General features: G+C 45.9%; 1 protein-coding gene across 7 annotated transcripts in view; it reads left to right on the forward strand.

The window, feature by feature from the left end:
- The window catches only part of LOC119973985 (echinoderm microtubule-associated protein-like 4), a 403,736-nt gene that overhangs the window by 190,226 nt on the left and 186,274 nt on the right, over positions 1-27,236 (forward strand). The window contains exon 1 of one of the 7 annotated variants that reach the window (XR_005462431.1): positions 8,961-9,375. The exons of 3 other annotated variants lie outside the window; for them this stretch is intronic. Coding sequence is in view for 3 of the 4 variants with exons in the window: in XM_038812739.1 (XP_038668667.1) it covers positions 9,309-9,375 (67 nt within the window). In the remaining variant the exon portion in view is untranslated. Of the gene's footprint in view, positions 1-8,960; positions 9,376-27,236 lie in introns of those variants that run through there. 3 more of the 7 variants (XM_038812739.1, XM_038812723.1, XM_038812757.1) reach the window with 3 other exon arrangements.

Raw genomic sequence — 27,236 nt, forward strand, 5'->3', positions numbered from 1 at the left:
GGACGGTGTGGGTAAGATGGATGCAGGAAGGTAGGCTTTGGGGCCAGATGTATTCCCAGCAGAGTTTTATAAGAAGTTTGGTGCGGAGCTGGGGCCGCTGTTCTTGAGGACATACAATGAGGCGAGGGGTAGGGGGGAGCATCCCCCCCACATTGTCGCAGGCATCTTTCTCCTTGATTTTGAAGAAAGATAAGGACTCGGAGAAGTGTGGGTCGTACCGCCCGATATGCTAAATGTTGATGCAAAGGTGTTGGCGTTGGGAATAGAGGACTATGTGCTGGGAGTGATAGGGGAGGACCAGACGGAATTTGTGAAGGGAAGGCAGTTGTCGGCGAATGTGCGTAGGCTGCTTAATGTTATTACGATGCCCTCAGAGAGCAGAATGCAGAAGTAGTAGCGGCAATGGATGTGGAGAAGGCTTTCAGTTGGGTGGTGAGCATGTTTATTGGAGGTATTGGGTCAATTTGAGTTTGGCCAAAGTTCGTGGACTGGGTTCGGCTGCTGTACAGGGTGTCGATGGCGAGCGTTCGGACGAACAGAACACCTTTGGGGTACATTGAGGGACAAGGCATCTTCTCTTGAGGCATACAAGATGATCAGAGGATTTGATAGGGTGGACAGTGAGAGCCTTTTTCCTCAGATGGTGATGTCTAGCATGAGGGGGACATAGCTTTAAATTGAGGGGAGATAGATGTAGGACAGATGTCAGAGGCAGGTTCTTTACTCAAGAGAGTAGTAAAGGCGTGGAATGCCCTGCCTGCAACAGTAGTGGACTCGCCAACACTAAACGCATTCAAATGGTCATTGGATAGGCATATGGACGATAAGGGAATAGTGTAGATGGGCTTTAGAGGGGTTTCACAGGTCGGCGCAACATCGAGGGCCAAAGGGCCTGTACTGCACTGTAATGTTCTATGTTCGAAGGCAGGGATGGTGCAGCATGGTAGCTCAGTGGTTAGTACAATTGCTTCACAGCTCCAGGGTCCCAGGTTCAATTCCTGGTTTGGGTCACTGTCTGTGCGAAGTCTGCACGTTCTCCCTGTGTGTGCGTGGGTTTCATCCGGGTGCTCCAGCTTTCTCCCACAGTCCAAAGATGTGCAGGTTAGGTGGATTGGCCATGATAAATTGACCTAAGTGTCCAAAAAGGTTAGGAGGGTTCTGAGTTCCTGGGATAGGGTGGGGTTATGGGCTTGAGTGGGGTACTTTTTCCAAGAGCTGGTGCAGACTTGATGGGCTGAATGGCCTCTTTCTGCACTGTAAATTCTATGTAAATGCCCGCTCTCCTCATTGCTATTCCCCTTGGCGATAGAGTAGTTTGCAATGGCACGTTTGGTGTTGAGGGGTTGGAAAGGGATTAGGTGTTTGGGGGGGGGGGGGTGCTGAGCAGAGTTTCAATGTATGCAGATGACCTGTTGGTATACATTTCGGACCTGTTGGGCAACTTTGAAAGGATCGTTAAGATCATGAAGGTGTTTGGGCCGGATTTTGGGGTAGAAATTGAGCATTGGTAAGAGTGAGGTGTTCCCGATTAATGCAAGAGGAGAGGAGGTTAGGGGAGTTGCCATTCCAGGTGATGGGGGTAAGTTTTCGGTATTTAGAAATCCAGGCAGCGTGGAGCTGGGCCCAGCTACACAAATTGAACTTGGCATGGTTGGTGGAGGGAATTAAGGCAGATTTCAAGAGGTTGGATGTGTTGCCGTTGTCACTGGCCAGGCGCGTGCAGACAGTTAAAATGATGGTGCTGCCAAGGTTCTTGTTTGTATTCCAGAACTCCCCCATCTTTATCTCCAAGTCCTCTTTTCGGAAGGTAAATGGGATGATTTTGGGGTTTGTTTGGACGGGGAGACCCCGCGGATGAGGAGGGTGTTCTTGGAGAGGGGATGGGGGTGGCTGGCATTGACAAATTTGATGAATTATTACTGGGCGACAAACATGCAATGGTGCAGAAATGGGCTGTGGAGGAGGGTTGGTATGGGGGCAGATGGAGGTGGCGTTGTGTAGGGGGATGAGTTTGAGGGCACTGCTGTTTTACCCCTTCCGTTCTCGTTGGCCCGGTACTCCGTAAACCCACTTGTGGTTTCAGCGTTATGGGTGAGGAACCAGTGCAGGCAGCATTTCAGGTTGGATGGCATGTCGTTGTGGGTTTTGATATGTGACAATCATAGATTTGTGCCGGTGGGGCTTGATGCGAGGTTCCTGGGTGGCTGCAGGCAGGTGGATAGTGTATTTTAGGGATTATCTGAATGGTTTCAGATACCTGCAAGTGAGGATTTTTGTTCGGAGAGAGTTGCCGTCTGTTGCAGGGCAGTTGTTATCGGAGGATGATATTGGGTGTTGGATATCTATAGTGAGTTGATGGAGAGGACAAATGGGAAGAAGAATTGGATGGGGAGGTGAAGGTCGGGACATGGAAGGAAGCCCTGCAGAGGCTAAATGCGCCCTTGTCGTGTGTGATGTTAAGCTTCATCCAATTTAAGATGGTGCATAGGGCCCACATGACGGTTGACAGATGAACCGGTTCTTTGCAGGGGTGGAGGATAGTTATGGATGGTATGCGGGGGGACCCACGGATCACGTCCACATGTTTTGGGTCTGTCCAAAGCTGAGGGGGTTCTGGCAGGGGTTCTCGGATGTTATGTCCGAGATTCTGGATGTGGGGGTGGCCCATATTTGCAGTGTCGGAAGATCGGGGAGTCCAGGTGGGGAGAGAGTAACTGACGTGTTGGCCGTTGCCTCCCTGATAGCCCGGAGACGGATCTTCTGCTGGCGGGACTCGGAGCTGCCAAAGGTGAGGGTTTGGGTGAGTGACCTGGTAGAATTCCTGCGGTTGGAGAAGGTCAAGTTCGCTTTGCGGATGGGCGGAGGACTGGTTCACCCAGAGGTGGAAGCAAAGCATTGATTTCTTTAAGCTGGATTGAGGGGTTGGAGGACATAAGGGGTAAAAATTAGGAAGGTGGGGTTCAGTGTTGGCATCAGGGGAAGCTGAGGGCTTGTGGCTTCTGTTCATGTTGATGTTTTGGGTCTTCTGATATTTTTATGTACATATGTAAAAAGCCTTCAATAAAAATATTTTAAAAAAAGAATGCCCAATTGCTGTATGGCCTACTTGGAACATTTTCAAGTTCGCAAAAGATAAACAATATGGATTAATGAATGCTTTGCTGACCCATGCTTTAAATTGTTCCCTATCTGGGAAGTGATATTGCAGGAGCATAAAGTCTTATCATTAAAAGCTCTGAATTACTGTGCAAATGCATCGTTTTTGTTAAACCAAGGAGGAGGTGGAAGCTGAATTGCTTATTTTCACGAAATTAAGGAGAGAACTGCGCAAATTGATCCAGCAACTTGTGGTGATGCAATTCAAAATGTCTCTTCCTTGCCACTAGTTGGAGAATATACAAGTTAATGATGTGCACATTTTAATATTTGTTGCCATTGTATTGGCAGCAAACTTTAGGCCAATGTGTGGATGTGACTTTTCATCAAAACTAGAAGTTTGTTTTAGTGACATGATTGTCATCACCCTGACTGTTCTTTTAAAATGGCAAAATAAGCATGTTTGCAAATGCAGTTAATCTGTTGCCTGTCTCTTGGCAGTTGTGGGGCCGGCAATAGTGGAAGATCTGCTAGCCAGCCAGTTTCATATTCAATCCAGGATGAACTAACGTTTGTAATTACTGTTGATGTGTATTGTAAAAAAAAAAATTCAGACCAAAATTAATGATTTATTTGCGAATAGATTCCCAATGAAAGGAATTGGATGTTTTGAAGTGGCATGAAAGTCTCTACAATTTTTTGTATTTGTATTTTTTTTTTAAACCTGTAACTGTTTCAAGAAAAAATATTGTTGACTTGTAAATCAGACCTAATAAAAGGGCCATGTCCCCCGAACCTACAGATAAGTAAATGTTGCAACCACATCAGTAACCTAAATCCGTGAGTGCTGGAAATCATACTTCTGTATACTTCATGTTTTTTAATCTTTTGCCATAAAAGTAATTGGTTATAACTACAGTTTCTTATGCAAACCTATGCCCCACTCCAATTTCAGTGCCATGTGTCATAAAGTTCAAATTCAGGGCTTCTATTTTTGCTGTGAAGCCTCTCATAATCAAATACATTGAGGCTCGGCATGTAATTTCAACATAAGAGAATAATTTAGGTGCGGTATCAAAGGATACATAACTACTAAAGAGCCCGAACCTAGAATGTGGTCGGAAGACCTTTAAAGTAATTGGGCAACTCTTGGGCGAGTACCCTAAGAACGCCATTCTTCAAAACCGACGAAGTGCTAAAATGAAAACATTTACGTCCCTACACTGCCAGCTCACCAGGAACAAATGAGAAGTGTGTGCATGGACTAGCTGTGGCATTTTGACTGATGTACATGCATGTAATATTTGACATCATGATCTCAGGAGATTATGCATGGTGACATATGACTCAACACGGTGGTATTACCACTGAAATGTGCTGACACAGCAGTTGGTTGCATTGTGCATGCTTAGGCCTTCTGGGATTGCTGAATTAGTACCAGTCATGGTGAATTAATGAGAAGTTTTGTGAAGTCGTAATCCCATGGAACTGGATCAAGACAGCCTCAATACAGCTTAGAATCAGAGACTTGCCGACCATGCATCTGGGTTGAGTTTGACGCCAGATTCCAGAGGTCAAATAGTGTGCTCCTCTTTCTGAAAGCTTTTTAAAATCTACATTGTGTTCTCCCCTTTCCCTGTACATTCTTCATTTTCAGATAATCCAATTCCCTCTTGAATGGCTTGATTGAACATGCCTCTACCCCACTCTCGGACAGTGCATTCCAGACCCTAACCAATCGTGAAAAATTTCTTCCTCAAGTTGTCATTGTTTCTTTTGCCAATTACATTATTCTGTACCTTCTTGTTCTCGAACAATAAGAACAATTTTTCCCAAATCTCCTCTCAACTTTTCTCTTCTGAGGAAAACAGTTCCAAATTTACTAATCCGTGGGCATAACTAGATTTCCCCATTTTCTATCATCATTCAGGTGAATATTTTCTGAAACCTCTCTAATGCATTCACATCCCTCCTAAAAATCCCAGAACTGGACTCAATACTCCAATTGAAACCAAACCAGTGTTTGAAACAATTTGAAACAAATTTACATAACTTCCTTGCTTTTGTACTCTCTGCCCCTATTAATAAAGTCTAGGATGCTGCATGATTTATATGCCACTCTCCCAATCTGCTGTGCCACCTTCAATGATTTGTGCCTTCCTGCTTGTCCCCCTTAGAATTGTATCTTTTATTTTACTCTATCTACATTCTTCCTACCAAAATGAATCACTTCACACTTTTCTACACTTCTTTGCCGAATCCACCAACCTGTCAATGTCTTTTTGAAGTTTTACACTAACCTTCTCACAATTCACAATGCTTCTAGGTTTTGTATCTTCTGAAAATTGTGCCCGGTACACCAAGTCTAGGTCATTAATATACATCAGGAAGAGGAGGGGTCCTAACAATGGCTTTTGGGGTACTCCAATATAAACCTTACTCCAGTGTGAAAAGCATCTATGAACCACTACTTGTTTCCTTTCATTCAGCCAATTTCATATCCATGTTGCTATTGTTCTGTGAATTCTACTTTTTCAAACAAATTAATTATTGAACATGGTTCTTCACAGCACCAGCGTCCCAGGTTCGATTCCCGGCTTGGGTCACTGTGCAGGGGTCTGTAAGTTCTGCCCGTGTCTGAGTGGGTTTCTTCCAGGTGCTCCGGTTTCCTCCCACAAGCCCCGAAAGACGTGCTGTTGGGTGGTCTGGATATTCTGAATTCTCCGTCTGTGTACCTGAATAGGCGCCGGAATGTGGCAACTAGGGGCTTTTCACAGTAACTCCATTGCAGTGTTAATGTAAGCCTACTTGTGACAATAAGGATTATTATTATTAAATCTGTTGTGTGACATTGTATCTATTCTGTGCGCACTACCTTTTCAAACAAATCTGTTGTGTGACATTGTATCAAATACCTTTGGAAGTCCATATGCACCACATCACAGCTTTGCTCTTTGATCAACCCCCTCTGTTATCTCATCAAAAAAGCTTCAAGTTAGTTTTTCTCTTAACAGACCCTTGCTGGATTCCCTTAATTAACCTGTATTTGCCCAAGTGACCATTAATTTTGTTCCCTGTTATTGTTACCAGAAGTTTCCCCGGCACTGAAATTAAACTGTGGTTGCTAGGCTCATCTTTACACCTTTTTTCTACAAGGGTATTACATTTGCAATTCTCCAGTCATTTGGCACCACCCCCTGAGTCGAAGGAAGATTGGAAAATTACGGCCAGTACCTCTGCAATTTCCACACTCACTTCCCTCGCTAGCTTTAGATCATTTCAGCCAGTTCAGGTTCCTTATCAACAAGTACCAAAACAGCACCTCCTTTTCTATTTTAAACCTTTTCAGTGTCTGAATTATCTCCTCTTGCACTTTGTCCTGGGAAGCATCTTCTTCCTTGGTAAAGACAGATGCAAAGTATTCAGTTAATATCTCGGCCATGTCCCGTCCCCCCGGCCCCAATCCCATTTTCGCCAATAATCTGCCTCAATCCACCTTTTAACACCCTTTGACTATTTATAGTCATCTCTGAACCTTCTATATTCAGCTTGATTCTCAGTTATATATTCCACTCGACATCTGTTGTTTGCTCACTTTTTCTTCTTCTTAATTCTTACCTCATTTGTCATTCAGGGAGCTCTGGATTTGTTTGCCCTACCTTTCGCCTTCCTGGGAAGATGCCTTGACCGTGCCCAATTATCTCCTTTAAAGACAGCGTATTGTTCTGTTAGAGTTTTGCCTGTCAACCTTGGATTCTAATTCATCTGTGTTAGATCCATTCTTACCCATTGAAGTTGGCTTTCCTTGTCCTTTCCCAGAGCCAGCCTATAGGAACAGTAATCCCTGTTCCTTAAATGTTCCCGCCTGACACTTGATAACTTGGCTTACCTCATTCCCAAGACCAGAGTCTAGCAGCAGTGCCTCCTTTCTCAATGGACTGGTAACATATTGCTTAGAAACTTTTCCTGAACGCAAACTATAAACTTTGAAGATGACTACGATCCCAGTCTATATTTGGCTAATTAAAGTCCCCCATTATAACAAATTTTGCACCTCTCTGCAATTTCTTTTCAAACTTGGTCCGATGCAACATGGCGCAGGGCTATAGGGGCCGGCGCGTAGGAAGCGAAGCCCCCAGCCCGAGAGGCCGGCCCGCATTCGGTGGGCCCCGATTGCTGGTCAGGGCACATCGGAGGCCCCCCTGGGGTCGGACCTCCCTACCCCCCACGCTGAGGTCCCACCGGCTCAGAGCAGGTTAGAACAGCGGCAGCGGGATTCGGGTTTTTTAATGGCCGTTCGGCCCATCCGGGCTGGAGAATCGCGGGGGGGGGGGTGTGTAGAACGGCACGCGACCAGCGCCGCTCCAACCATGCCGGCGCCAATTCTCCGCGCTGCGGAGAATCGTGTGCCGGCGTCGGGGCGGCGTGGCCCGGTCGCGGGGATTCTCCAACCCGGCCCAGAGCTGGGACAATCCCGCCCCTTGTATCCAGGATATTTAATACACAGCCCTACCTTTCTTTGAGCCAGGTCTCTGATATAGCCACAAGCTATTTCCTTGTGACACTCTGTGCCTGTAGCTCACCAATTTAATTCACTGCACTCCGTGCATCCACATATATGCACAGTAACTCTAATTTATACTTTATTATTCTCTCCCTTTGACTAAAACCACCTTTACAATTTACTATTCCTACTCTAGCCGTACCAGCCTCCCCGGACAGGCGCCGGAATGTGGCGACTAGGGGCTTTTCACAGTAACTTCATTGAAGCCTACCCGTGACAATAAGCGATTTTCATTTTTTTTCTAGTGATATTTAGGCACATTGTTTCTCTCTGATATTACATCCTAGTTCCAACACCCCTGCCAAGTTATTTTAAACCCTCCCCAATAGCACTAGCAAATCACTCTGTAAGGAAATTCATCCTGTGGATATTGGAGCATGTTTCTAAATGTTAAGTAATGAAGCGCATGGCTGGTTGGCACAGTGGTTAGCACTGTTGCCTCACAGCACCAGGGGTTCAATTCTGGCCTGTCTGTGGAGTTTGCACTTTTTCCCCATGTCTGCATGGGTTTCCTCCGGGTGCTCCGGTTTCCTCCCACGTCCAAAGATGTGCAGGTTAGGTGGATTGGCCATGCTAAATTGCCCCGAGGTGGGGTTATGGGGTTACGGTGGGGAATTGGACTGCGGTAGGGTGCTCTGACAGAGGACTGGTGCAGACTCGATGGGCCGAATGGCTCCTTCTGCACTTTAGGGATTTTATGGTTCCATGGAAGTAATTAAAAATTTTATACAAAAATATTAGCCATAAAACCAAAACTATAACCTTTCCATACTATGAATTCAGAAATGTTCCATGGTTTTGTACTTTTCTCATTCTTCGAGGAAAAACATAGAGTTTATAAAATTGTTTCTAGAACTGAATGTCTATTTTAGAAGCAGAGTTTTCAGAACTCCAACAGTTAACGTAACCTACAGTTATTTTTGCTCTTATCCCCTTTGTACTTTTTAAAAATTCAACCCTGAAAATGCAGGAGTTAATTTCTGATGTTTACTCAGTTCCTCTTGCTGTAATAGTTCCTAAAGGTCTAACACATTAAATAATTCTTTGCCCAGATTGTTCGGCAATAACTTTGGAATTGCCTTGACATTTCCCTAAGTGAAGGTAGACTCAATTGTCTTGGGAGGCAGCTACTAAAAGAATGAACACATGTTGCATTCATTAGATCTCCTTTGGCCCTTGCAGTTTTTTCTGAAGATAAAATCCTCGTGCACTGAGAAAATTGTGGAGTGTTTGCAATTCCAAGAATATTGTCCCAGAGGATTGCTGACGTTGCAGAGGATTGCTGCATTTAGCCAAGGCAGAAATGTTCGCAAGTAGTTTGAGGCTTGTGACTGAAGCTCACAGGTAGCTAGTGGAGCTGATGCTGTTTAGAACATTTTTGTTATTGGGGCCTCATTGCTTCCCGAAGTGATCTGGACATTGTCTGCTCCCTGCCCCCTAGCTCTTCAGTGATTGGTGTGCTCAGACAGGCAGAAGGAACGGGGGTGTCTTGTGGCGTTCTTATTTGTGCCAACACAGAAGTGCTTTGTCACCAGCCATCTGGACTGGGAGGATATCCTTAGAATTCGAAGTATGTTGGAGCTATGCTTGCTGTGAAATCATTGGAAAGGAAGAGGAAAAACAGACCAAACTAGTTTGTAAGGCAAACATGGAAGACGATTTTCCCAATGTGCCCTCAATATATGATGCCTCAACATTGCTCATCGTCTCCACTGGTAATTCATCAACATTTTTAAAAACTTGCATTCTAGTGTTAAGTTCTCCAAAGAAATCTGAAATAATAATTTTAGGCACTGACTTTTTGACTTCAAAATAATATTGTGCTTTGTGCATTGTATGCAATTTTGAAAGGAAAAGTCGGAAGTACTTTATGTAGAGCATTAATTAGAGATTGCATTGTTCCATTTAAGAAGCTACTGACAGAAATAGTAAAATACATTGAAATTTACACTCTGCGTATGGAGAATGTCTTAATTTATTATCACTGTGTTACCCCTTATACAGAATTCTCACTTGCATTTGTTAACCTTTAAATAATTCCTCTCTTCTTCCCTACTCCCAAAATTGTTTGATAAATATATAAAACCTCGACCTGTTTTCAAACTTGGCTTTACTTCTGATTATGTATATACAGTGGTACAGTAAATTTCAGGGTGGGGTGGCAGTCCAGTTTGTTGTTGAAGTTTGCTACAGTTTTGTGTTAGTCACTGCAAGTATTTGGATACTTAAGATCTAATTCATATAATCAATAGGATTGATGGAGCCTTTTAAGATGTTGCAACGGAAACTTTTATTTGTAGTTGTGTTTTAAGTTTTTGCCTGGAAAGCAATGTTACTTGTTTGAGAAGAATTGTTTTTTTTACCCCTTTTGTGAGGGCCACGAAGAATGCAGCACGAGTTGAAGGATAGAAAGAAATAACATTTATTTATAATAACATATATATATATATATATATGTACACAACAGCAGCTATACACATATATACACAACAACTCCCTTGCTGCTCACTCCTCTCTAACTGGTTCCAAACTGGCCAGATTTATTTATGCAGGGAATCTGCTAATGATTTCCCCAGCCCCTTCATTGGGGAAGCTCATACTCCCAAAGGATTGTGGGATTGCCATTAGTCCCCAGCCAATGGTAAGCAGGCAGGTTACAACAACCCCATACATAATCGCTATTTGGGTAAATTACACAAAGATGTTTAAAGCTGAAATGACATTGTTTGAGCATTAAACATACAACTACATAGATGATTAGAAAATTGACTAGCATGTTGTAACACTGGTAATGGTATGCATTTATTCCTCTTAACTTGAGTTTAATTTGAAAGTGGAATTCAAATTTGTCCTTTGTTTTGAGAAATGTTACAAAAATCATTGCCCATTTCTGGAGTATTGATACTCTAAGGGGAGCAGCTATAAGTTTTCTGATTTATAAATACCATGTTGCATTTCTGACTCTAAGGTGAGTGTCCAAATGTGTAGTGATACTGGGAATTCACTGCTGCCTAACTGTACTTCGAAGTAACTGTGAGGTGATTCACAACTCTGAGTCAAAGCAGAGCATTAAAGCAATCACTGGGCTGATTTTAAAACTGGGCTTGGAATTTATTGTATATCGTACATAGAACATAGAACAGTACAGCACAGAACAGGCCCTTCGGCCCTCGATGTTGTGCCGAGCAATGATCACCCTACTCAAACCCACGTATCCACCCTATACCCGTAACCCAACAAACCCCCCCCAACCTTACTTTTATTAGGACACTACGGGCGATTTAGCATGGCCAATCCACCTAACCCGCACATCTTTGGACTGTGGGAGGAAACCGGAGCACCCGGAGGAAACCCACGCACACAGGGGGAGGACGTGCAGACTCCACACAGACAGTGACCCAGCCGGGAATCGAACCAGGGACCCTGGAGCTGTGAAGCATTTATGCTAACCACCATGCTACCCTGCTGCCCCTGACTTAGTTTCTATATAAACATGAACAGGCCGTTAACTGAAAGAAACATTTGAAATTCTGGTCAATAGCTGAAAAGATGACACAATAACTTCTTAGTTCCCCAGCATTGCATTTAGGGGGTTCCCCAATGGTGCGCTGGGAATACCTCTCGGAGGTTACTCCATAAGGGTTTACCCGGCAATTGCCCAAAAGAGCCAACTTCCTCCAGACAATTGCGCTGGGTTCGGAACCATCCTACAGAAGCAATTTAAATCACTAACTTCAGATGGTTCTGTCCAATTTACCCTGATGGTTACTCTGAAAGAGATAGAAGTAAAAAAAAAACTAACTCCAGAGTAACTATTTAAACACCCAGACCCAGATTGCATGGAGCCCCCGCAAAAACAAGACCCCCAGGGGAGGCCCTGTGCAAGCACACCCGCGTCTGACCTGAACCAACCTTCTGGAGTGATCCCCATGGCTCCCGGTCTGACGGAAATCCCTCCCTCCGGAACGGAGATCCCTCCCTTCCTCCCGCACGGACGGCGATCCCTCCCTTCCTCCCGCATGGACGGCGATCCCTCCCTTCCTCCCGCACGGACGGCGATCCTTCCATCCCTCGCGGTCTGACGGAGATCCCTCCCTCCCTCCTTCCCGGATGGAGATCCCTCCCTCCTTCCCGGATGGAGATGCCTCCCTCCTTCCCGGATGGAGATCCCTCCCTCCTTCCAGGATGGAGATCCCTCCCTCCCTCCCGGATGGAGATCCCTCCCCTCCCTCCCTCCCGGATGGAGATCCCTCCCCTCCCTCCCTCCCGGATGGAGATCCCTCCCCTGCCTCCCTCCCGGATGGAGATCCCTCCCCTCCCTCCCTCCCGGATGGAGATCCCTCCCCTCCCTCCCTCCCGGATGGAGATCCCTCCCCTCCCTCCCTCCCGGATGGAGATCCCTCCCCTCCCTCCCTCCCGGATGGGGATCGCTCCCCTCCCTCCCGAACGGTCGGAGATCCCTCCCTCCCGCACGGTCGGAGATCCCTCCCTCCCGCACGGTCGGAGATCCCTCCCTCCCGCACGGTCGGAGATCCCTCCCTCCCGCACGGTCGGAGATCCCTCCCTCCCTCCTGCACTCAGGCCTATCCTTCCCTCCCGGTCAGATGGCCATCCCTCCCTCCCTCCCGCACTGATGGCCATCCCTCCCTCCCCTCCCCTCCCTCCCCCCCTTGCACTTAAGGCCATCCCTCCCTGCCTCCCTCCTCCCTCCTGCACTGATGGCCATTCCTCCCTCCCTCCCGCACTGATGGCCATTCCTCCCTCCCTCCCGCACTGATGGCCATCCCTCCCTCCCTCCGGCACTGATGGCCATCCCTCCATCCCTCACTGATGGCCATCCCTCCCTCCCTCACTGATGGCCATCCCTCCCTCCCTCCCTCCCGCACTGATGGCCATCCATCCCTCCCTCCGGCACTGATGGCCATCCCTCCCTCCCTCCCGCACTGATGGCCATCCCTTCCTCCCTCCCTCCCGCACTGATGGCCATCCCTCCCTCCCTCCCTCCCGCACTGATGGTCATCCCTCCCTCCCTCCCGCACTGATGGCCATCCCTCCCTCCCTCCCGCACTGATGGCCATCCCTCCCTCCCTCCCGCACTGATGGCCATCCCTCCCTCCCTCCCGCACTGATGGCCATCCCTCCCTCCCTCCCGCACTGATGGCCATCCCTCCCTCCCTCCCGCACTGATGGCCATCCCTCCCTCCCTCCCTCCCGCACTGATGGCCATCCCTCCCTCCCTCCCTCCCTCCCGCACTGATGGCCATCCCTCCCTCCCTCCCGCACTGATGGCCATCCCTCCCTCCCTCCCGTACTGATGGCCATCCCTCCCTCCCTCCCGTACTGATGGTCATCCCTCCCTCCCTCCCGCACTGATGGCCATCCCTCCCTCCCTCCCGCACTGATGGCCATCGCTCCCTCCCTCCCGCACTGATGGCCATCCCTCCCTCCCTCCCGCACTGATGGCCATCCCTCCCTCCCGCACTGATGGCCATCCCTCCCTCCCTCACTGATGGCCATCCCTCCCTCCCTCCCTCCCGCACTGATGGCCATCCCTCCCTCCCTCCCTCACTAATGGCCATCCCTCCCTCCCTCCCTCCCTCCCTCCCGCACTGATGGCCATCCCTCCCTCCCGCACTGATGGCCATCCCTCCCTCCCTCCCTCCCGCTCTGATGGCCATCCCTCCCTCCCTCCCGCACTGATGGCCACCCGTCCCTCCCTCCCGCACTGATGGCCATCCCTCCCTCCCTCCCGCACTGATGGCCATCCCTCCCTCCCTCCCTCCTCCCTCCCGCACTGATGGCCATCCCTCCCTCCCTCCCGTACTGATGGCCATCCCTCCCTCCCTCCCTCCTCCCTCCCGCACTGATGGCCATCCCTCCCTCCCTCCCGCTCTGATGGCCATCCCTCCCTCCCTCCCGTACTGATGGCCATCCCTCCCTCCCTCCCTCCCGCACTGATGGCCATCCCTCCCTCCCTCCCTCCCTCCCGCACTGATGGCCATCCCTCCCTCCCTCCCGCTCTGATGGCCATCCCTCCCTCCCTCCCGCTCTGATGGCCATCCCTCCCTCCCTCCCGTACTGATGGCCATCCCTCCCTCCCTCCCGCACTGATGGCCATCCCTCCCTCCCTCCCGCTCTGATGGCCATCCCTCCCTCCCTCCCTCCCGCACTGATGGCCATCCCTCCCTCCCTCCCGCACTGATGGCCATCCCTCCCTCCTTCCCGCACTGATGGCCATCCCTCCCTCCCTCCCGCACTGATGGCCATCCCTCCCTCCCTATAGCACTGATGGCCCTCCCTCCTGCACTGATGGCCATCCCCCCCCCCCCCCCCCCCCCCCCCCCCCCCCCCCCGCACTGACGGCCATCCCTCCCTCCCTCCTGCACTGACGGCCATCCCTCCCTCCCTATCTCCCGCACTGACACCCATCCCGTCCACCTGCACTGATGCCCTTTTGCACTGACGTCCAACCCTCCCTCCTGCACTGATGCCTTCCTCTCCCTCGCACCAGCACTGATACCCATCCCTCCCTCCTTCCTGCACTGTCCCCATCCCACTCTCATCCCTCCCTCCCGCACTAACCCCCATCCCACCCTCATCGTTACCTCCCGCTCTAACCCCCATCCCACCCTCATCCCTCCCTCCTGCACTAACCGCCAACCCTCCCTCCCGCACTAACCCCCATCCCACTCTCATCCCTCTCTCCCGCACTGGCCCACCACTGGGTGAGATGCCCCCCCCCCCCCCCCCCCCCCCCCGCCCAACTCCCTAAGCTTTATAATGTACCTGCTCCCTGTAATTTGGCTTTTAAACTTCCCCTTCTATGACAGCTACTGTCACAAAAAGGGGGAGTTATTTACCTCTATGCTCCCCATTTACTCCACAATGATGCTGCCGGGGACACGTTTCGCTGCTCCTGTCTCACCCAGTCTGAGTGAGGAAGATTAGGCGAGATGGGGGCTTCTGAATTCCAGCGCAGTTCGAACTTGATATTTGATTAGATTTCCCTCTGTGGTCTCCCATCAGGGAATTTTCACAGTTGGTGGTCACATTAAAGTATGTGCTTTCAATGAATCCAAAAGCTTCTGGAAGATTCCTGTCCTCAGTTCTGGGGGAAAAAGGCATTTGCAAAGGAAGCATGTGAGGACGTATGCAGTTGGTTATGAACTCTTCAAGCTCAGCCACCTTTGAATGTGTAGCTTAGAAATATTTAATTGTTCCCAGAAAATGTATAGAGGCATTGACCGGCTGGCGTAATGGAGAATTCTGCCACCAGGTCGAGATGGAAAGTTGCGTGGCGGGCCGGAGAATCCTGCCCACGGGCTTGTCATCAGTTCTGGAGACTGCCAGTCTAGTGAATTGATACTAATTGCTCATAACAAGCTGTCTGGCGTTGAACTTTCTCAAGGAGAGTAATGTTTTTAGCTGTGTATGGATCTCAAGAAACTGCACCGTACTCGATGAGGTCTAAGTCAAAGTATAGCGTTTCCTTTACAGTACTTGAGGAGTGATGGAAGTTCTGTTTCACGACCCCCCCCAAGCATTTTGGATATTTGGAGGCTGTATATATTGTCTATTCTATTTTCAACTATTTTGGATGTGGATTCCTAAGTAATAGCATCCTTTAGGAATCAAGGGGAGAATCATGCATTATATAGTTGGATACTGATGGACATTGACTATTGCTGATTCACATGATGTTACATTTCTCTACATATTGAATTTTATTCCAATACAATGGCTCATTTGATGTGATTACTTGGACCTTCCTGAAGGCTAACCTCACCTGCATCAATAATGGCTCTATAGACTAGGCAGTCACCTGCGGAGAGTCTGATCTGGCTTGATATTCCATCATGGATGTCATTCGTAATTAGGAGAAATAAGTGTGGGCCCAGGACGCTACCTTGCGACTGCGCAAGACTGATTTTCAGTTTGAAGTTTCCTTGTTCATTGACGTTTTGCTGCCAGGTATGCTGAAATGCAGGTTCATAATCCTCTTGACTACTACTGTAATGGATTGCATGTGGAGGAAGTGGTCCTGTACAGTACAACAGGTGATTGAAGTGATGGCCGTTAGATTAAAAATTGACTTAAAAAGCTCGACAAAAAATAGTTACGGTAATACATTAAGTCTTGAAATCTGTACCAACCGTACCTTGTTATTTTGAGGGACAGTGAACTACTGTGGCTAGATTAGCTTAACAAATTATCCCATCTTGGACCTCCACTTCATGCTTCAAAATAGTGCAGGCAAATGCAGAATATATCTATTTTATAACAAATAACTGGCAGTTAATACTCATTTAAACTTTGGGTTTTGCCAACAATCATAAATTGCATGAGCTTTCGTTTTGCTATTTCACTTCACCACAACTATTGTTAAAATAACAATTGCTGAAGTGGCAGGTTTGGCAGAAAAAACATTTAGGCCCACCATTAAAAGTACACTATATTTGTGCTGTAGATCGCTAAGTTGTCAGTCTGATAGCCATGCAGCAAAGGGCAGCATGGTAGCACAACTGGATAGCACTGTGGCTTCACAGCGTCGGGGTCCCAGGTTCGATTCCCTGCTGGGTCACTGTCTGTGTGGAGTCTGCACGTTCTCCCCGTGTCTGCGTGGGTTTCCTCCGGATGCTCCGGTTTCCTCCCACAGTCCAAAGATATGCGGGTTAGGTGGATTGGCCATGATAAAATGCCCTTTGTGACCAAAAAGGTTAGGAGAGGTTATTGGCTTACGGGGATAGGGTGGCAGTGAGGGCTTAAGTGGGTTGGTGCAGACTCGATGGGCCGAGTGATCTCCTTCTGCACTGTATGTTCTATGTTCAGCGTTCCAGCTACCACTTCATAAACGTTGTGCTCAAAGGCCTATCATCTTGACTAAGGAAAGAAAAGGATAAAGAAACAGGTGAATAATGGAGAAAGAGATGGAGTGAAGCGAACACAAAAAATAGAGAGCGTTTTTAAAAGTAAAGTGGGTTAAGAGAGGAGAGGAAGAAAAGGAGATGGAAGGAAAAAGTTTTTAAAAATCTAAAGGACAAGTAGAATTAATGTCATTGTTGGCCAGTTCTGCTTGGGAAGTGCCTCATTTGTCCTTGAGACATTAATGAATGAATGGGAAGGAAAGTGTATGAAATGTACAAACATTCTTGACCCATGAAATACAGAATCAGCAGCCTTGCCCAACAGGGACAGTGGAACATCCAGTGAGTATAATGTTGCACTGCGTTCATAGGAAGTTAGAAACTGCTGAACAAAAAGAGACCAAGGTCCACCTGATTCTCTTCTTCCCTCCTCATAGTTACACGATAAAGAGATGTCAGAGTTGTTGACGTACCATAGCAATTAATTCCTGTCAATTTGTTGACCCAGAAATTAGGAAAATGTCAGTGATTATAATTTTGGGGGTAAAAAGACATGTCCTGTTTCAAATTGTTCAAATACTATATCCCATGAGATTATTTTCTAAAAGCAGTCAATCTAATGTTTATTTGAATTAGTTACCCGTCCTCTGTTGAAACAACTTTGTTTCCTGAAAATGATTGCCGTCCAATGTTAATCTGACTGGTACAAGAATGCTGCCAAGACAGATGAAAATATTACAAATCCTCTAGGACCAGTTCACTACTTGCTTCAGTGAGAGTCCACAACATTTTTGTCCCTTTTATGGGCATCAAGCTGTGCGTCACATCAGAGGGATCAATCCTGCCATTAATGGATCTTCTATGACATTAATCTCAAAAACATTAGAGAGCACTAGAACAATCAATGTATTGGTTTCAGGCAGAATTATGCCTCTACTTATTAAATGCTGTCGCTTCACAGCATAGTAAGAAGTCTTACAACACCAGGTTAAAGTCCAACAGGTTTGTTTCAAACACGAGCTTTCGGAGCACGGCTCCTTCTTCAGGTGAATGGAAAGGCTTGCTCCAGAAATGTTTATATAGACACAGTCAGAGATGCCCCGGAATGCGAGCACCTGCAGGCAATCAAATCATCAAAGATGCAGAGAGAGAGGTAACTCCAGGTTAAAGAGGTGTGAATTGTCCCAAGCCAGTTCATCGAAACAAAAATGTTTTGTCCCGAAGCGTGGTACATTGGCGAGACCATGCAGACACTGCGACAACGAATAAACGGGCATCGTGCGACTATCAACAGGCAGGACTGTTCCCTTCCAGTTGGGGAACACTTCAGCAGTCAAGGACATTCAGCCTCTGATCTCCGGGTCAGCATTCTACAAGGAGGCCTTCAGGAGACGCGACAACGCAAAATTGCTGAGCAAAAACTTATAGCTAAGTTCCGCACGCATGAATGCGGACTCAACCGGGATCTGGGATTCATGTCGCATTACATTCGGCCCCCACCAACAAGCCTGGACTTGCAGAGGCCTACCGACTGAACTGGCTTGGGACAATTCACACCTCTTTAACCTGGAGTTACCTCTCTCTCTGCATCTTTGATGATTTGATTGCCTGCAGGTGCTCGCATTCCGGGGCATCTCTGACTGTGTCTATATAAACATTTCTGGAGCAAGCCTTTCCATTCACCTGAAGAAGGAGCCGTGCTCCGAAAGCTCGTGTTTGAAACAAACCTGTTGGACTTTAACCTGGTGTTGTAAGACTTCTTACTGTGCTCACCCCAGTCCAACGCCGGCATCTCCACATCATGGCTTCACAGCATAACACTGTATTACAATGTTGTGGATTATTGTTCAACTGGTGATGAAATAAGGGTTAAGTAACTGAAACCAAAACCGCTAAATCAGTAAGCCAGTTTGTGTAATAATTCAGAGTACTTTGTGCAGTTGTACAGATCTGGGGGGAATTCTCCGCCACCCGGGAATCGGCGGGGGCGGGAATCGTGGCGGGAACCCCGTGGTGATTCTCCGGCCCGTGATGGGCCGAAGTCCTACCGCTGACAGGCCAATCCCGCCGGCGGGAATCAAAGCATGTCTGGTGCCGGCGGGATTGGCGGCGCGGGCGGGTGCCGGGGTCTTTGGGGGGGGGGGGCGGGGTGATCTGGACCCGGGGGGGTGCCCCCACGGTGGCCTGGCCCGCGATCGGGGCCCACCGATCGGCGGGCAGGCTTGTGCTGTGGGGGCGCTCTTTTTCGTCCGCCTCGCCATGGCCTTCATCATGGCGGGGGCGGAAGAGACCCCCTCCCCATCGCATGCGCCGGTATGACATCAGCAGCCGCTGACGCACCGGCGCATGCGCGGACTTGCGCCGGCCGGCGAAGGCCTTTCGACCCCGGCTGGGGAGGCGCTAAAGGCCGTTTGCGCCGGCCAGCGGAGTGGGAGCCACTCCGGCCCGGGCTTAGCCCCTAAAGGTGCGGAGAATTCCGCACCTTTGGGGAGGCCCGACGCCGGAGTGGTTCACGCCACTCCGTCCCGCCGGGACCCCCCGCCCTGCCGGGTACGGGAGAATCCCGGCCCTGATGCTTAACCAGTCGAATGTGATATCCTGTGACAATGGTCTTGATTTCATGGTCAGTGGCAAAGCAAAAGCATTCGTCATTGACCTCTAAGAAAGCTGCAATAAATTGTGAGTTTTACCTTTCCTGACATTTGTTTGATCTCCAGGTGTCCAACAACAGTTAGGTTATCAGTTAGTGTAAGCTGCAGAAGATTTTGAAATACTCCCTCAAACAACAAACGTGAAAGTAAAGTCCTCTGACTATTCTTTACTCTTTAAACTTTGCAAATAGCAAAACAAATGGTTAGGGTATAGACGTGTAGAAGCTGAAATATCATAAAATTATATTTTTTAAGTTTTAAGAAAAAAATATTTTTTTAATCATGATGCCGATATTTGTCATTGTGCAAGGATAAAACTAGTTGGAGGGCCAAAGAATTTTCCAACAGTAATTATGAACTTAGTATGCCATGTAAAAATTCAGTCACATCTCATTTAACAATGTTGTAACCTTGTCAAGTGTTTTTTGACAGCAATTCTAATAGTTGCTGGTTCACAGTAATTTTTAATTGATTGTATTATGAGGGAAACTTCAAAAGCACACCCTCTGGAGAAGTGTAGAATTCCATGTTTAATTACAGGTTTACTCATGCTAGAACTTGGTGTCAGATGCAGTGGTGTAATGTTAATGGATGTTAGTTTTGTCATCTTTACTGCCGCAAAATCCGGGCCAGTCTGTTTTACGTCCAAAAAAGCTGAACTCGCTGATCAGAGGGATAATTTGCACTGTAAAATTGTTCCTCATCTGTTTCACATTTCAAGCAGACATTGCAGAGACAAGTTTCTGCTTTGGGCACAATTTTGGAAATTGGGTGAAACTTTCACTTGAAATTGTGCTAGTTTACAGTTCAAGTTCCATTAAAGTGAATTTGCATAATCACAATTGCTAAACTGAAAGTGACTTGCAAAAATTATACTGAAATATAAAAACTTTTAAAACATGCCTATTAGTGCATGTTCATCCAAGAAAACAAGTTCAATTTGAAGACTCTCCTCAAATGGTTCAATCAAGAGAAACTTGCCATCATCCTTATTTTAAGTTGAACTTTGGTGGAACTATTTTTAAACAATCGGTAAATATCCGGAACTTTCTGTCTGCGCTTGATGCAACTCAATTACTCTGGAGTTTCCACAATCTTTTGCATGGACTCCGCTGATTGCTCTGATAAAAGAGGGTAGAGGGAGGAAGACACTTGTTTGTGATTTATGTTTTTAAATTCAATGCATTAGCATTCCAAGGAAATTTTGCACACGCATGTACTGAGTGCACCCAGTCGTCATGGTGTAAGGTACTGTGTGCTCACTGATCTACACTAGCTTCTGGCCTGGCAATATCCTAATTTTATAAAATCCTCATCCTTGCTTTTAAATTCCTGCTAGACCATGCCCCACTTTATATCTCTTAACTTCCTCCGCTCTACAAGCCTCTGAGATCCCTGTGCTTCTTCCGTTCCAACCTCTTACAAATTCCTGACTTTTATTGCTCCATTGTTGACAGCTTTTCCTTCAGTTGACTAAGTACCAAGCTTTGAAATTCTCTCCCAAAGATTCTCCAAATTTTAAATTCTGTAATCTTTAAGATACACCTTTAAAACCTACTTTTTGAACCCCCTTTGGTCATCTGTCCCAGTATCTCCTCACATGGCTCAATGTCAAATTTATTTTGATAACACATGAGCGAAGTGCCTTGAAACGTATTACCAAGTTGTTATTGTTGATAATAGTGCAGGAGGAAATCAAAGATCAAATTCAATTATTGACTTTGGCTTGATCCTGCATGTACCATTATATATTTTAAATGTGCATTTTCCTATGCTATGTTGATTTAGAAATGTTCACTTTAAATTTCCTTTGACTGTGTAATTTTAAAAACTATTTATACAGTGGAGTGTAAAACATGCATTTGTTGTCAGCTAATAAATGTTTTTGGGGTGAAAAATTGGCAAAAGATTCAGTAATCGGTTTCCAGTCAATACCAAGTATCATCAAGCAGCCATTCTATTGCCTAAAGTATACTCCGTCATTTCGAAGGAACGGGAAATAATGGAGGTAATTCTTGTATTGCACATCAGTTGTGGAGATGGGAAAGGGCTGTACCCAACTAAAGAAAGCATAAATTTAACTCTCTGCAGATTTGCAGCAGAACGAGGAGGGCAAAGGTTAGGAAACTTGTTGGAGCAGCACCTATCGCAACAAGACTCAATATGGTGATCTTTAACATTCAAAACTCAAACAATTCCAGTAACTGAGTTTCAAAGTAACTTGCAGCTTTCCCTGACTGCCACTAAGCATCCCTTTAATGCGTTGTCGAAATGACTACCTTTTGACTTCTGTCTCTGTTCAATGGATAGGATTAGGAATTTATGTAAACAATGCATGCAGAGACAAGAATAATCCACAAATTAATCTTATCTTTACTTGTGTCTTTGCCTGAAACTTTGTCTTTGTTGACCTATGGTAGATCTAGGTGGTCTTGCATCTCCAGTCTCAAAGCAGGGCTGAAGCTCTTTAAGTCCTTTCCTAATTATTTTTTCTAGCTCAAACTAGTAGCTTAAGAGCTTCTTGCCTCTTAGGCAAATGTTTGAGTCATCCTGTCTAATGTTTCCAGTCATCGTCTCATATCTCCTTGGCTCAAGAGTAAATTCTTTATTTGAATATGCTTCTGTAAAAATGGCAATCTGTTTTTCAATGTTATTGTAGTTTTCCCCTTGGGTCAAATAGTTTGATAAACAGAAGACTGCTTTTTTTTGTTCTGGAGATTTGAATTTAAGATTTTCTAATGTTAGAAAACTATAGTTTCACATGGAGAAAAGTCACAAAAATACATATTATAATATCGTGGGCAACCTTCTCTTACTTGTGTAACATACATTTTCTATAAACAGCTACTGTATTAAGTGTGTAACTTTTGTACTGCATTTTAAGTCATAAAGGAATGAATATTGTGTGGTAGATACTTTTTACCTCCATTGTGCTGTTTTATGGTGTTTTTAAAAAATGAAGAATAGCATGTGGGTAGGGTGTGTGTGTGTGTGATGGGTGCTGATATTTAGTGCTTCATTCGTGGCTATTGGACATAGTTATTGTAATCAAAGGCAACGTTAAAACTGTCAATTGGCCAGATATGTTCCCAGAGAATGTCAGGATACGAGGATATTTTTGTTGTGAAACTCCAGTTGGGGATTACCTAAAATATATTGAACATTTTTAAAAGAATCAAATTGATTCAATAGATTATTCTTCCTGTACTTTTTATGTTCTTGTACAGATTGATTTTGTGAAAATAAAGTTGACCACAATCTGTCATTGGTGTACAGCTGTGTAAATAAAACCCAGCCATTGAAAGACATTCCGTTCATATCAGGATGAAGTGGGTCAGTTATAATGCAAAATGTGGATGCTTTCCAGACGTTCATGTATTGTGGGGCTTACTTTCATTGTGAAAATTGCAGATTAGCCAACTGAACTGTTGAGAATGTGGAAAAGTGGCAGGACTGATTTACTCATAGCATAGATTTCTAATCTTTTTCTTTGACAAAAGTTAATTTCTGAATTTTTATGGCATACTGCACTGTCTTTAAAATCAGCAGGGGATATTTGCAATCCTGGTATCTTCTGTTCTCCTGTGATAACGCACAAATGCACCGTTAATCATTAGTGACATGGGGGTAGGTGCAAAATGGACTGACCTGGAATCATATCTGTTCGAAGGAACTAATGGAGGATGTTGGAATTACTATGCACAGCTATGGGAGGGATTTTATCCCAACACTGGATGGAATTTTGCATTAGAGCATAGACTTGTTTGACAGTATAGAAAAGCTTTCTATGACGTGATAGAGTTGTTCCCAGCCTTTCCTGTTACAAGTGGTGTCAAGCAAGGATATGTCCTTGCATCATCACTCTTCGGTATTTTATTTGTTGTTTTGCTCCATGTGAATTTCAATAATCTCCAAATAGGAGCCAGGGTAAAATTCAGGTCTGATGGCCAATACTTCAACTTTTTACGATCTTTGGCCAGACCCCAGTTGTGGGGAAGATCCAGTTCGGAAGCAAGAACATTTTGTTTAACGGCAACAAAGTTTGAGATTCCGTGAATATAGCTGCAAGATTCCACAGGTTTTAAGGAAACACAAATAAACTTTACCATGCAAATTCAGAAAGATAATTACAATATCTATCTTTTGTTACGTTCACAATTGATATAACTTTTTCAATTAAACGTGTAGGAACAGAGTCACGGGACTGCTTTTAGTTTTAACAACAAGGAAAAAACTTTATTAAACATGACAAAATTGGTTTGTGATACAATATGCCTTTACCCCACCCCACCCATTTAACAATTATACACTGGTTTTAGGATTAACACGGGAATAAAAGTACATTTTTATTTACAATGATCCTATTATCACAAAATCATAGATCATAGAATTTACAGTGCAGAAAGAGACCACTCGGTCCATCGAGTCTGCACCGGCTCTTGAAAAGAGCACCCACTTAAGCCCACACCTCCACCCTATTCCCGTAACCCAATAACCCCACCTAACCTAAGGACAATTTAGCATGGCCAATCCACCTAACCTGCAAATCTTTGGACTGTGGGAGGAAACCGGACGGAGCACCCGGAGGAAACCCATGCAGACATGGGGAGAACGTGCAGACTCCGCACAGACAGTGACCCAAGCAAGGAATTGAACCTGGGACCCTGGTGCTGTGAAGCAACTGTGCTAATTACTGTGCTACCTTTTTAAGGATGGAAATGAATGTGGGCAAATACACATTCTGCTCTGAACCCCAAGTGAATGTCTCCTCAGAATCCCCCGATGATTGTCACGTCAGAGTTTCCGAACTCCACTCCCTAAAACACACTTTAAAATCTTCTTTCGTAATTATGCTTTCCCTTCGTGATTTGCATTCCAAAATTCAGAGTAGGTTTTCCAAATGATACTTTTAAACAAAGCTGCCGCTCCACTTTTAATAGTGAATCTAGTCTAGGATTTTCACTGTGCCCTTTTGGGTTTTCTTTGTCTTAACTGTTTTTACAGAAACTCTTTTGTTTTAAATTTAAGAGTACCCAATTAAGACCCAATTTATTTTTTCTAATTAAGGGGCAATTTAGTGCGGCCAATCCACCTACCCTACACATCTTTGGGTTGTGGGGGCAAAACCCATGCAAACACTGGGAAAATGTGAAAACTCCACACAGTCAGTGACCCAGGGCCGGGATCGAACTGGGACCTCGACGCCGTGAGGCAGCAGTGCTAACCACTGCGCTACCATGCTGCCCCTTTTTACAGAAACTCTAGAGACCCAGGTACTGATTTCCATAGTTATTTCAACTCTCATTTCACAGGCTATAGTAAAATTACTTCAGATATTTTTCTGGCGTCTCAGCCGCCTTTTCAGATCCATCTGTTGTTACTGAACAATGTTCTATTCTACTACCTTTAACCTCAGATTTCTTGGAAACTTCTCTGCATTTCTTTGGTATCCTTAACTAGCTGCTCTTCAGATTTATGTAATTGTTTTCACAACCATTACTCCATAGCATGGCTTTTCTTCTAACAAAACTGAGAGAGATGTACCCTCTCTAGCCTTCAAGTCAAGTGCTTTAAGGGCGGCATGGTGGCACAGCGGTTGTACTGCTGCCTCACAACACCAGGGTCCCAACTTGGGTAACTGTGTGGAGTCTGCACGTTCTCCCTGTGTCTGCGTGGGTTTCCTCTAGGTGCTCCGGTTTCCTACCACAAGTCCATAAGACCATAAGACATAGGAGCGGAAGTAAGGCCATTCGGCCCATCGAGTCCACTCCACCATTCAATCATGGTTGATTTCAACTCCATTTACCCGCTCTCTCCCCATAGCCCTTAATTCCTCAAGAAATCAAGAATTTATCAATTTCTGTCTTAAAGACACTCAACGTCCCGGCCTCCACCGCCCTCTGTGGCAATGAATTCCACAGACCTACCACTCTCTGGCTGAAGAAATTTCTCCTCATCTCTGTTCTAAAGTGACTCCCTTTTATTCTAAGGCTGTGCCCCCGCGTCCTAGTCTCCCCTGCTAATGGAAACAACTTCCCTATGTCCATCCTATCCAAGCCATTCATTATCTTGTAAGTTTCTATTAGATCTCCCCTCAACCTCCTAAACTCCAATGAATATAATCCCACGATCCTCAGACGTTCATCGTATGTTAGGCCTACCATTCCTGGGATCATCCGTGTGAATCTCCGCTGGACCCGCTCTTCTGACTTCCCACTACTCTTTGCCACATTATAGGCTCTCTCTTTTGCCTTGATGCATTCCCTGACTTCCTTTGTCAGCCATGGCTGCCTAATCCTCCCTCTGATAACCTTTCTTTTCTTTGGGATGAACCTCTGCACTGTGTCCTCAATTACTCCCAGAAACTCCTGCCATTGCTGTTCTACTGTCTTTCCCACTAGGCTCTGCTTCCAGTCGAATTTTGTCAGTTCCTCCCTCATGCGCCTGTAATTACCTTTATTTAACTGTAAAACCTTTACATCTGATTCTACCTTCTTTCAAATTGCAGACTGAATTCTACCATATTATGATCACTGCTTCCTAAGTGTTCCCTTACTTTAAGATCTTTTATCAATTCTGGCTCATTACATAACACTAAGTCCAGAATAGCCTGTTCCCTCGTGGGCTCCATCACAAGCTGTTCCAAAAAGCCATCCTGTAAACATTCAATGAATTCCCTTTCTTTGGGTCCACTGGCAACATTATTTACCCAGTCCACCTGCATATTGAAGTCCCCCATGATCACTGTGACCTTGCCTTTCTGACATGCCCTTTCTATTTCGTGGTGCATTTTGTGCCCCTGGTCCTGACCACTGTCAGGAGGAATGTACATAACTCCCATTATGGTTTTTTTGCCTTTGTGGTTCCTCAACTCTACCCACACAGACTCCACATCGTCTGACCCTATGTCGTTTAGTGCTATTGATTTAATTTCATTTCTAATTAACAAGGCAGCCCCGCCCCCTCTACCCACCTCTCTTGTCTTTTCGATAGGTTGTAAATCCCTGGATGTTTAACTGCCAGTCCTGAACCCCCTGCAACCACGTCTCTGTGATGCCTACCACATCATACCTGCCAGTCACAATCTGGGCCACAAGCTCATCTACCTTGTTCCGTACACTGCGGGCATTTAAATATAGCACCTTTAATTCCCTATTGACTGTCCCTTTTTGTTTTCTTAGTGTGGTGGACCTTGGTTTACTGAGCCTTTCCATACACTGTCTTGAAAGATGTGCTTGTTGGGTGAATTACACATTCTGAATTCTCCCTCAGTGTACCTGAACAGCTGACAGAGTGTGGCCTTTTCTGTGATGTAGACCTCTGTGACGCGTGCCTGCTGCTAGTTGAAACATAACCTTGGTCTTAGGGACTTTGATTTGGAGACCATTATTTTTGGCAAAATTGTAGAATTCTCTTTGCTAAACTTTCTTTTTAAATTTAATGTACCCAATTAATTTTTTCCAATTAAGGGGCAAGTTAGTGTGGCCAATCCACCTACCCTGCACATCTTCGGGTTGTGGGGGTGAAACCCACGCAAACACGGGGAGAATGTGCAAACTACACGCGGACAGTGAGCCAGAGCCGGGATCGAACCTGGGACCTTGGTGCCGTGAGACTGCAGGGCTAACCCACCATGCTGCCCTCTGTTTGCTAGACTCTTGATGTCGTCTTTTTGTGGGCAGCTAGAGCACATCATGAAGATCCGTCTTGTGGATCTCCGCCTTGTGAAGGCAGGCTGAGGGGATGCACATGGACCAGGAACAGAAACTGCCTCATGAAACCCTGGATGAAATCCATACTGGCTGCTAAAGCACTCAAGTCAAAAGCATAAACCTGTTATTGCAATATGGACTTTGATTACCCACTGCAAGTCTATGAATATGTAACAAACTTCCAGACACAGGTGATCAACTTTGCAGCAGGACGAAGAACAGACAAAAGAAGCCATCAGACTCCTTAATGAGCTGATGGCTGGTCAGACAAAGGGAATTTCAGAGGACAATGGGTCTTGATTGAACCGCCATGGATAAACAGGAGTATCCTGTATTTCCCAATAACCAG

This window comes from Scyliorhinus canicula, chromosome 1 (genome assembly GCF_902713615.1).
Source record: "Scyliorhinus canicula chromosome 1, sScyCan1.1, whole genome shotgun sequence".
Classification (NCBI taxonomy): domain Eukaryota; kingdom Metazoa; phylum Chordata; class Chondrichthyes; order Carcharhiniformes; family Scyliorhinidae; genus Scyliorhinus; species Scyliorhinus canicula.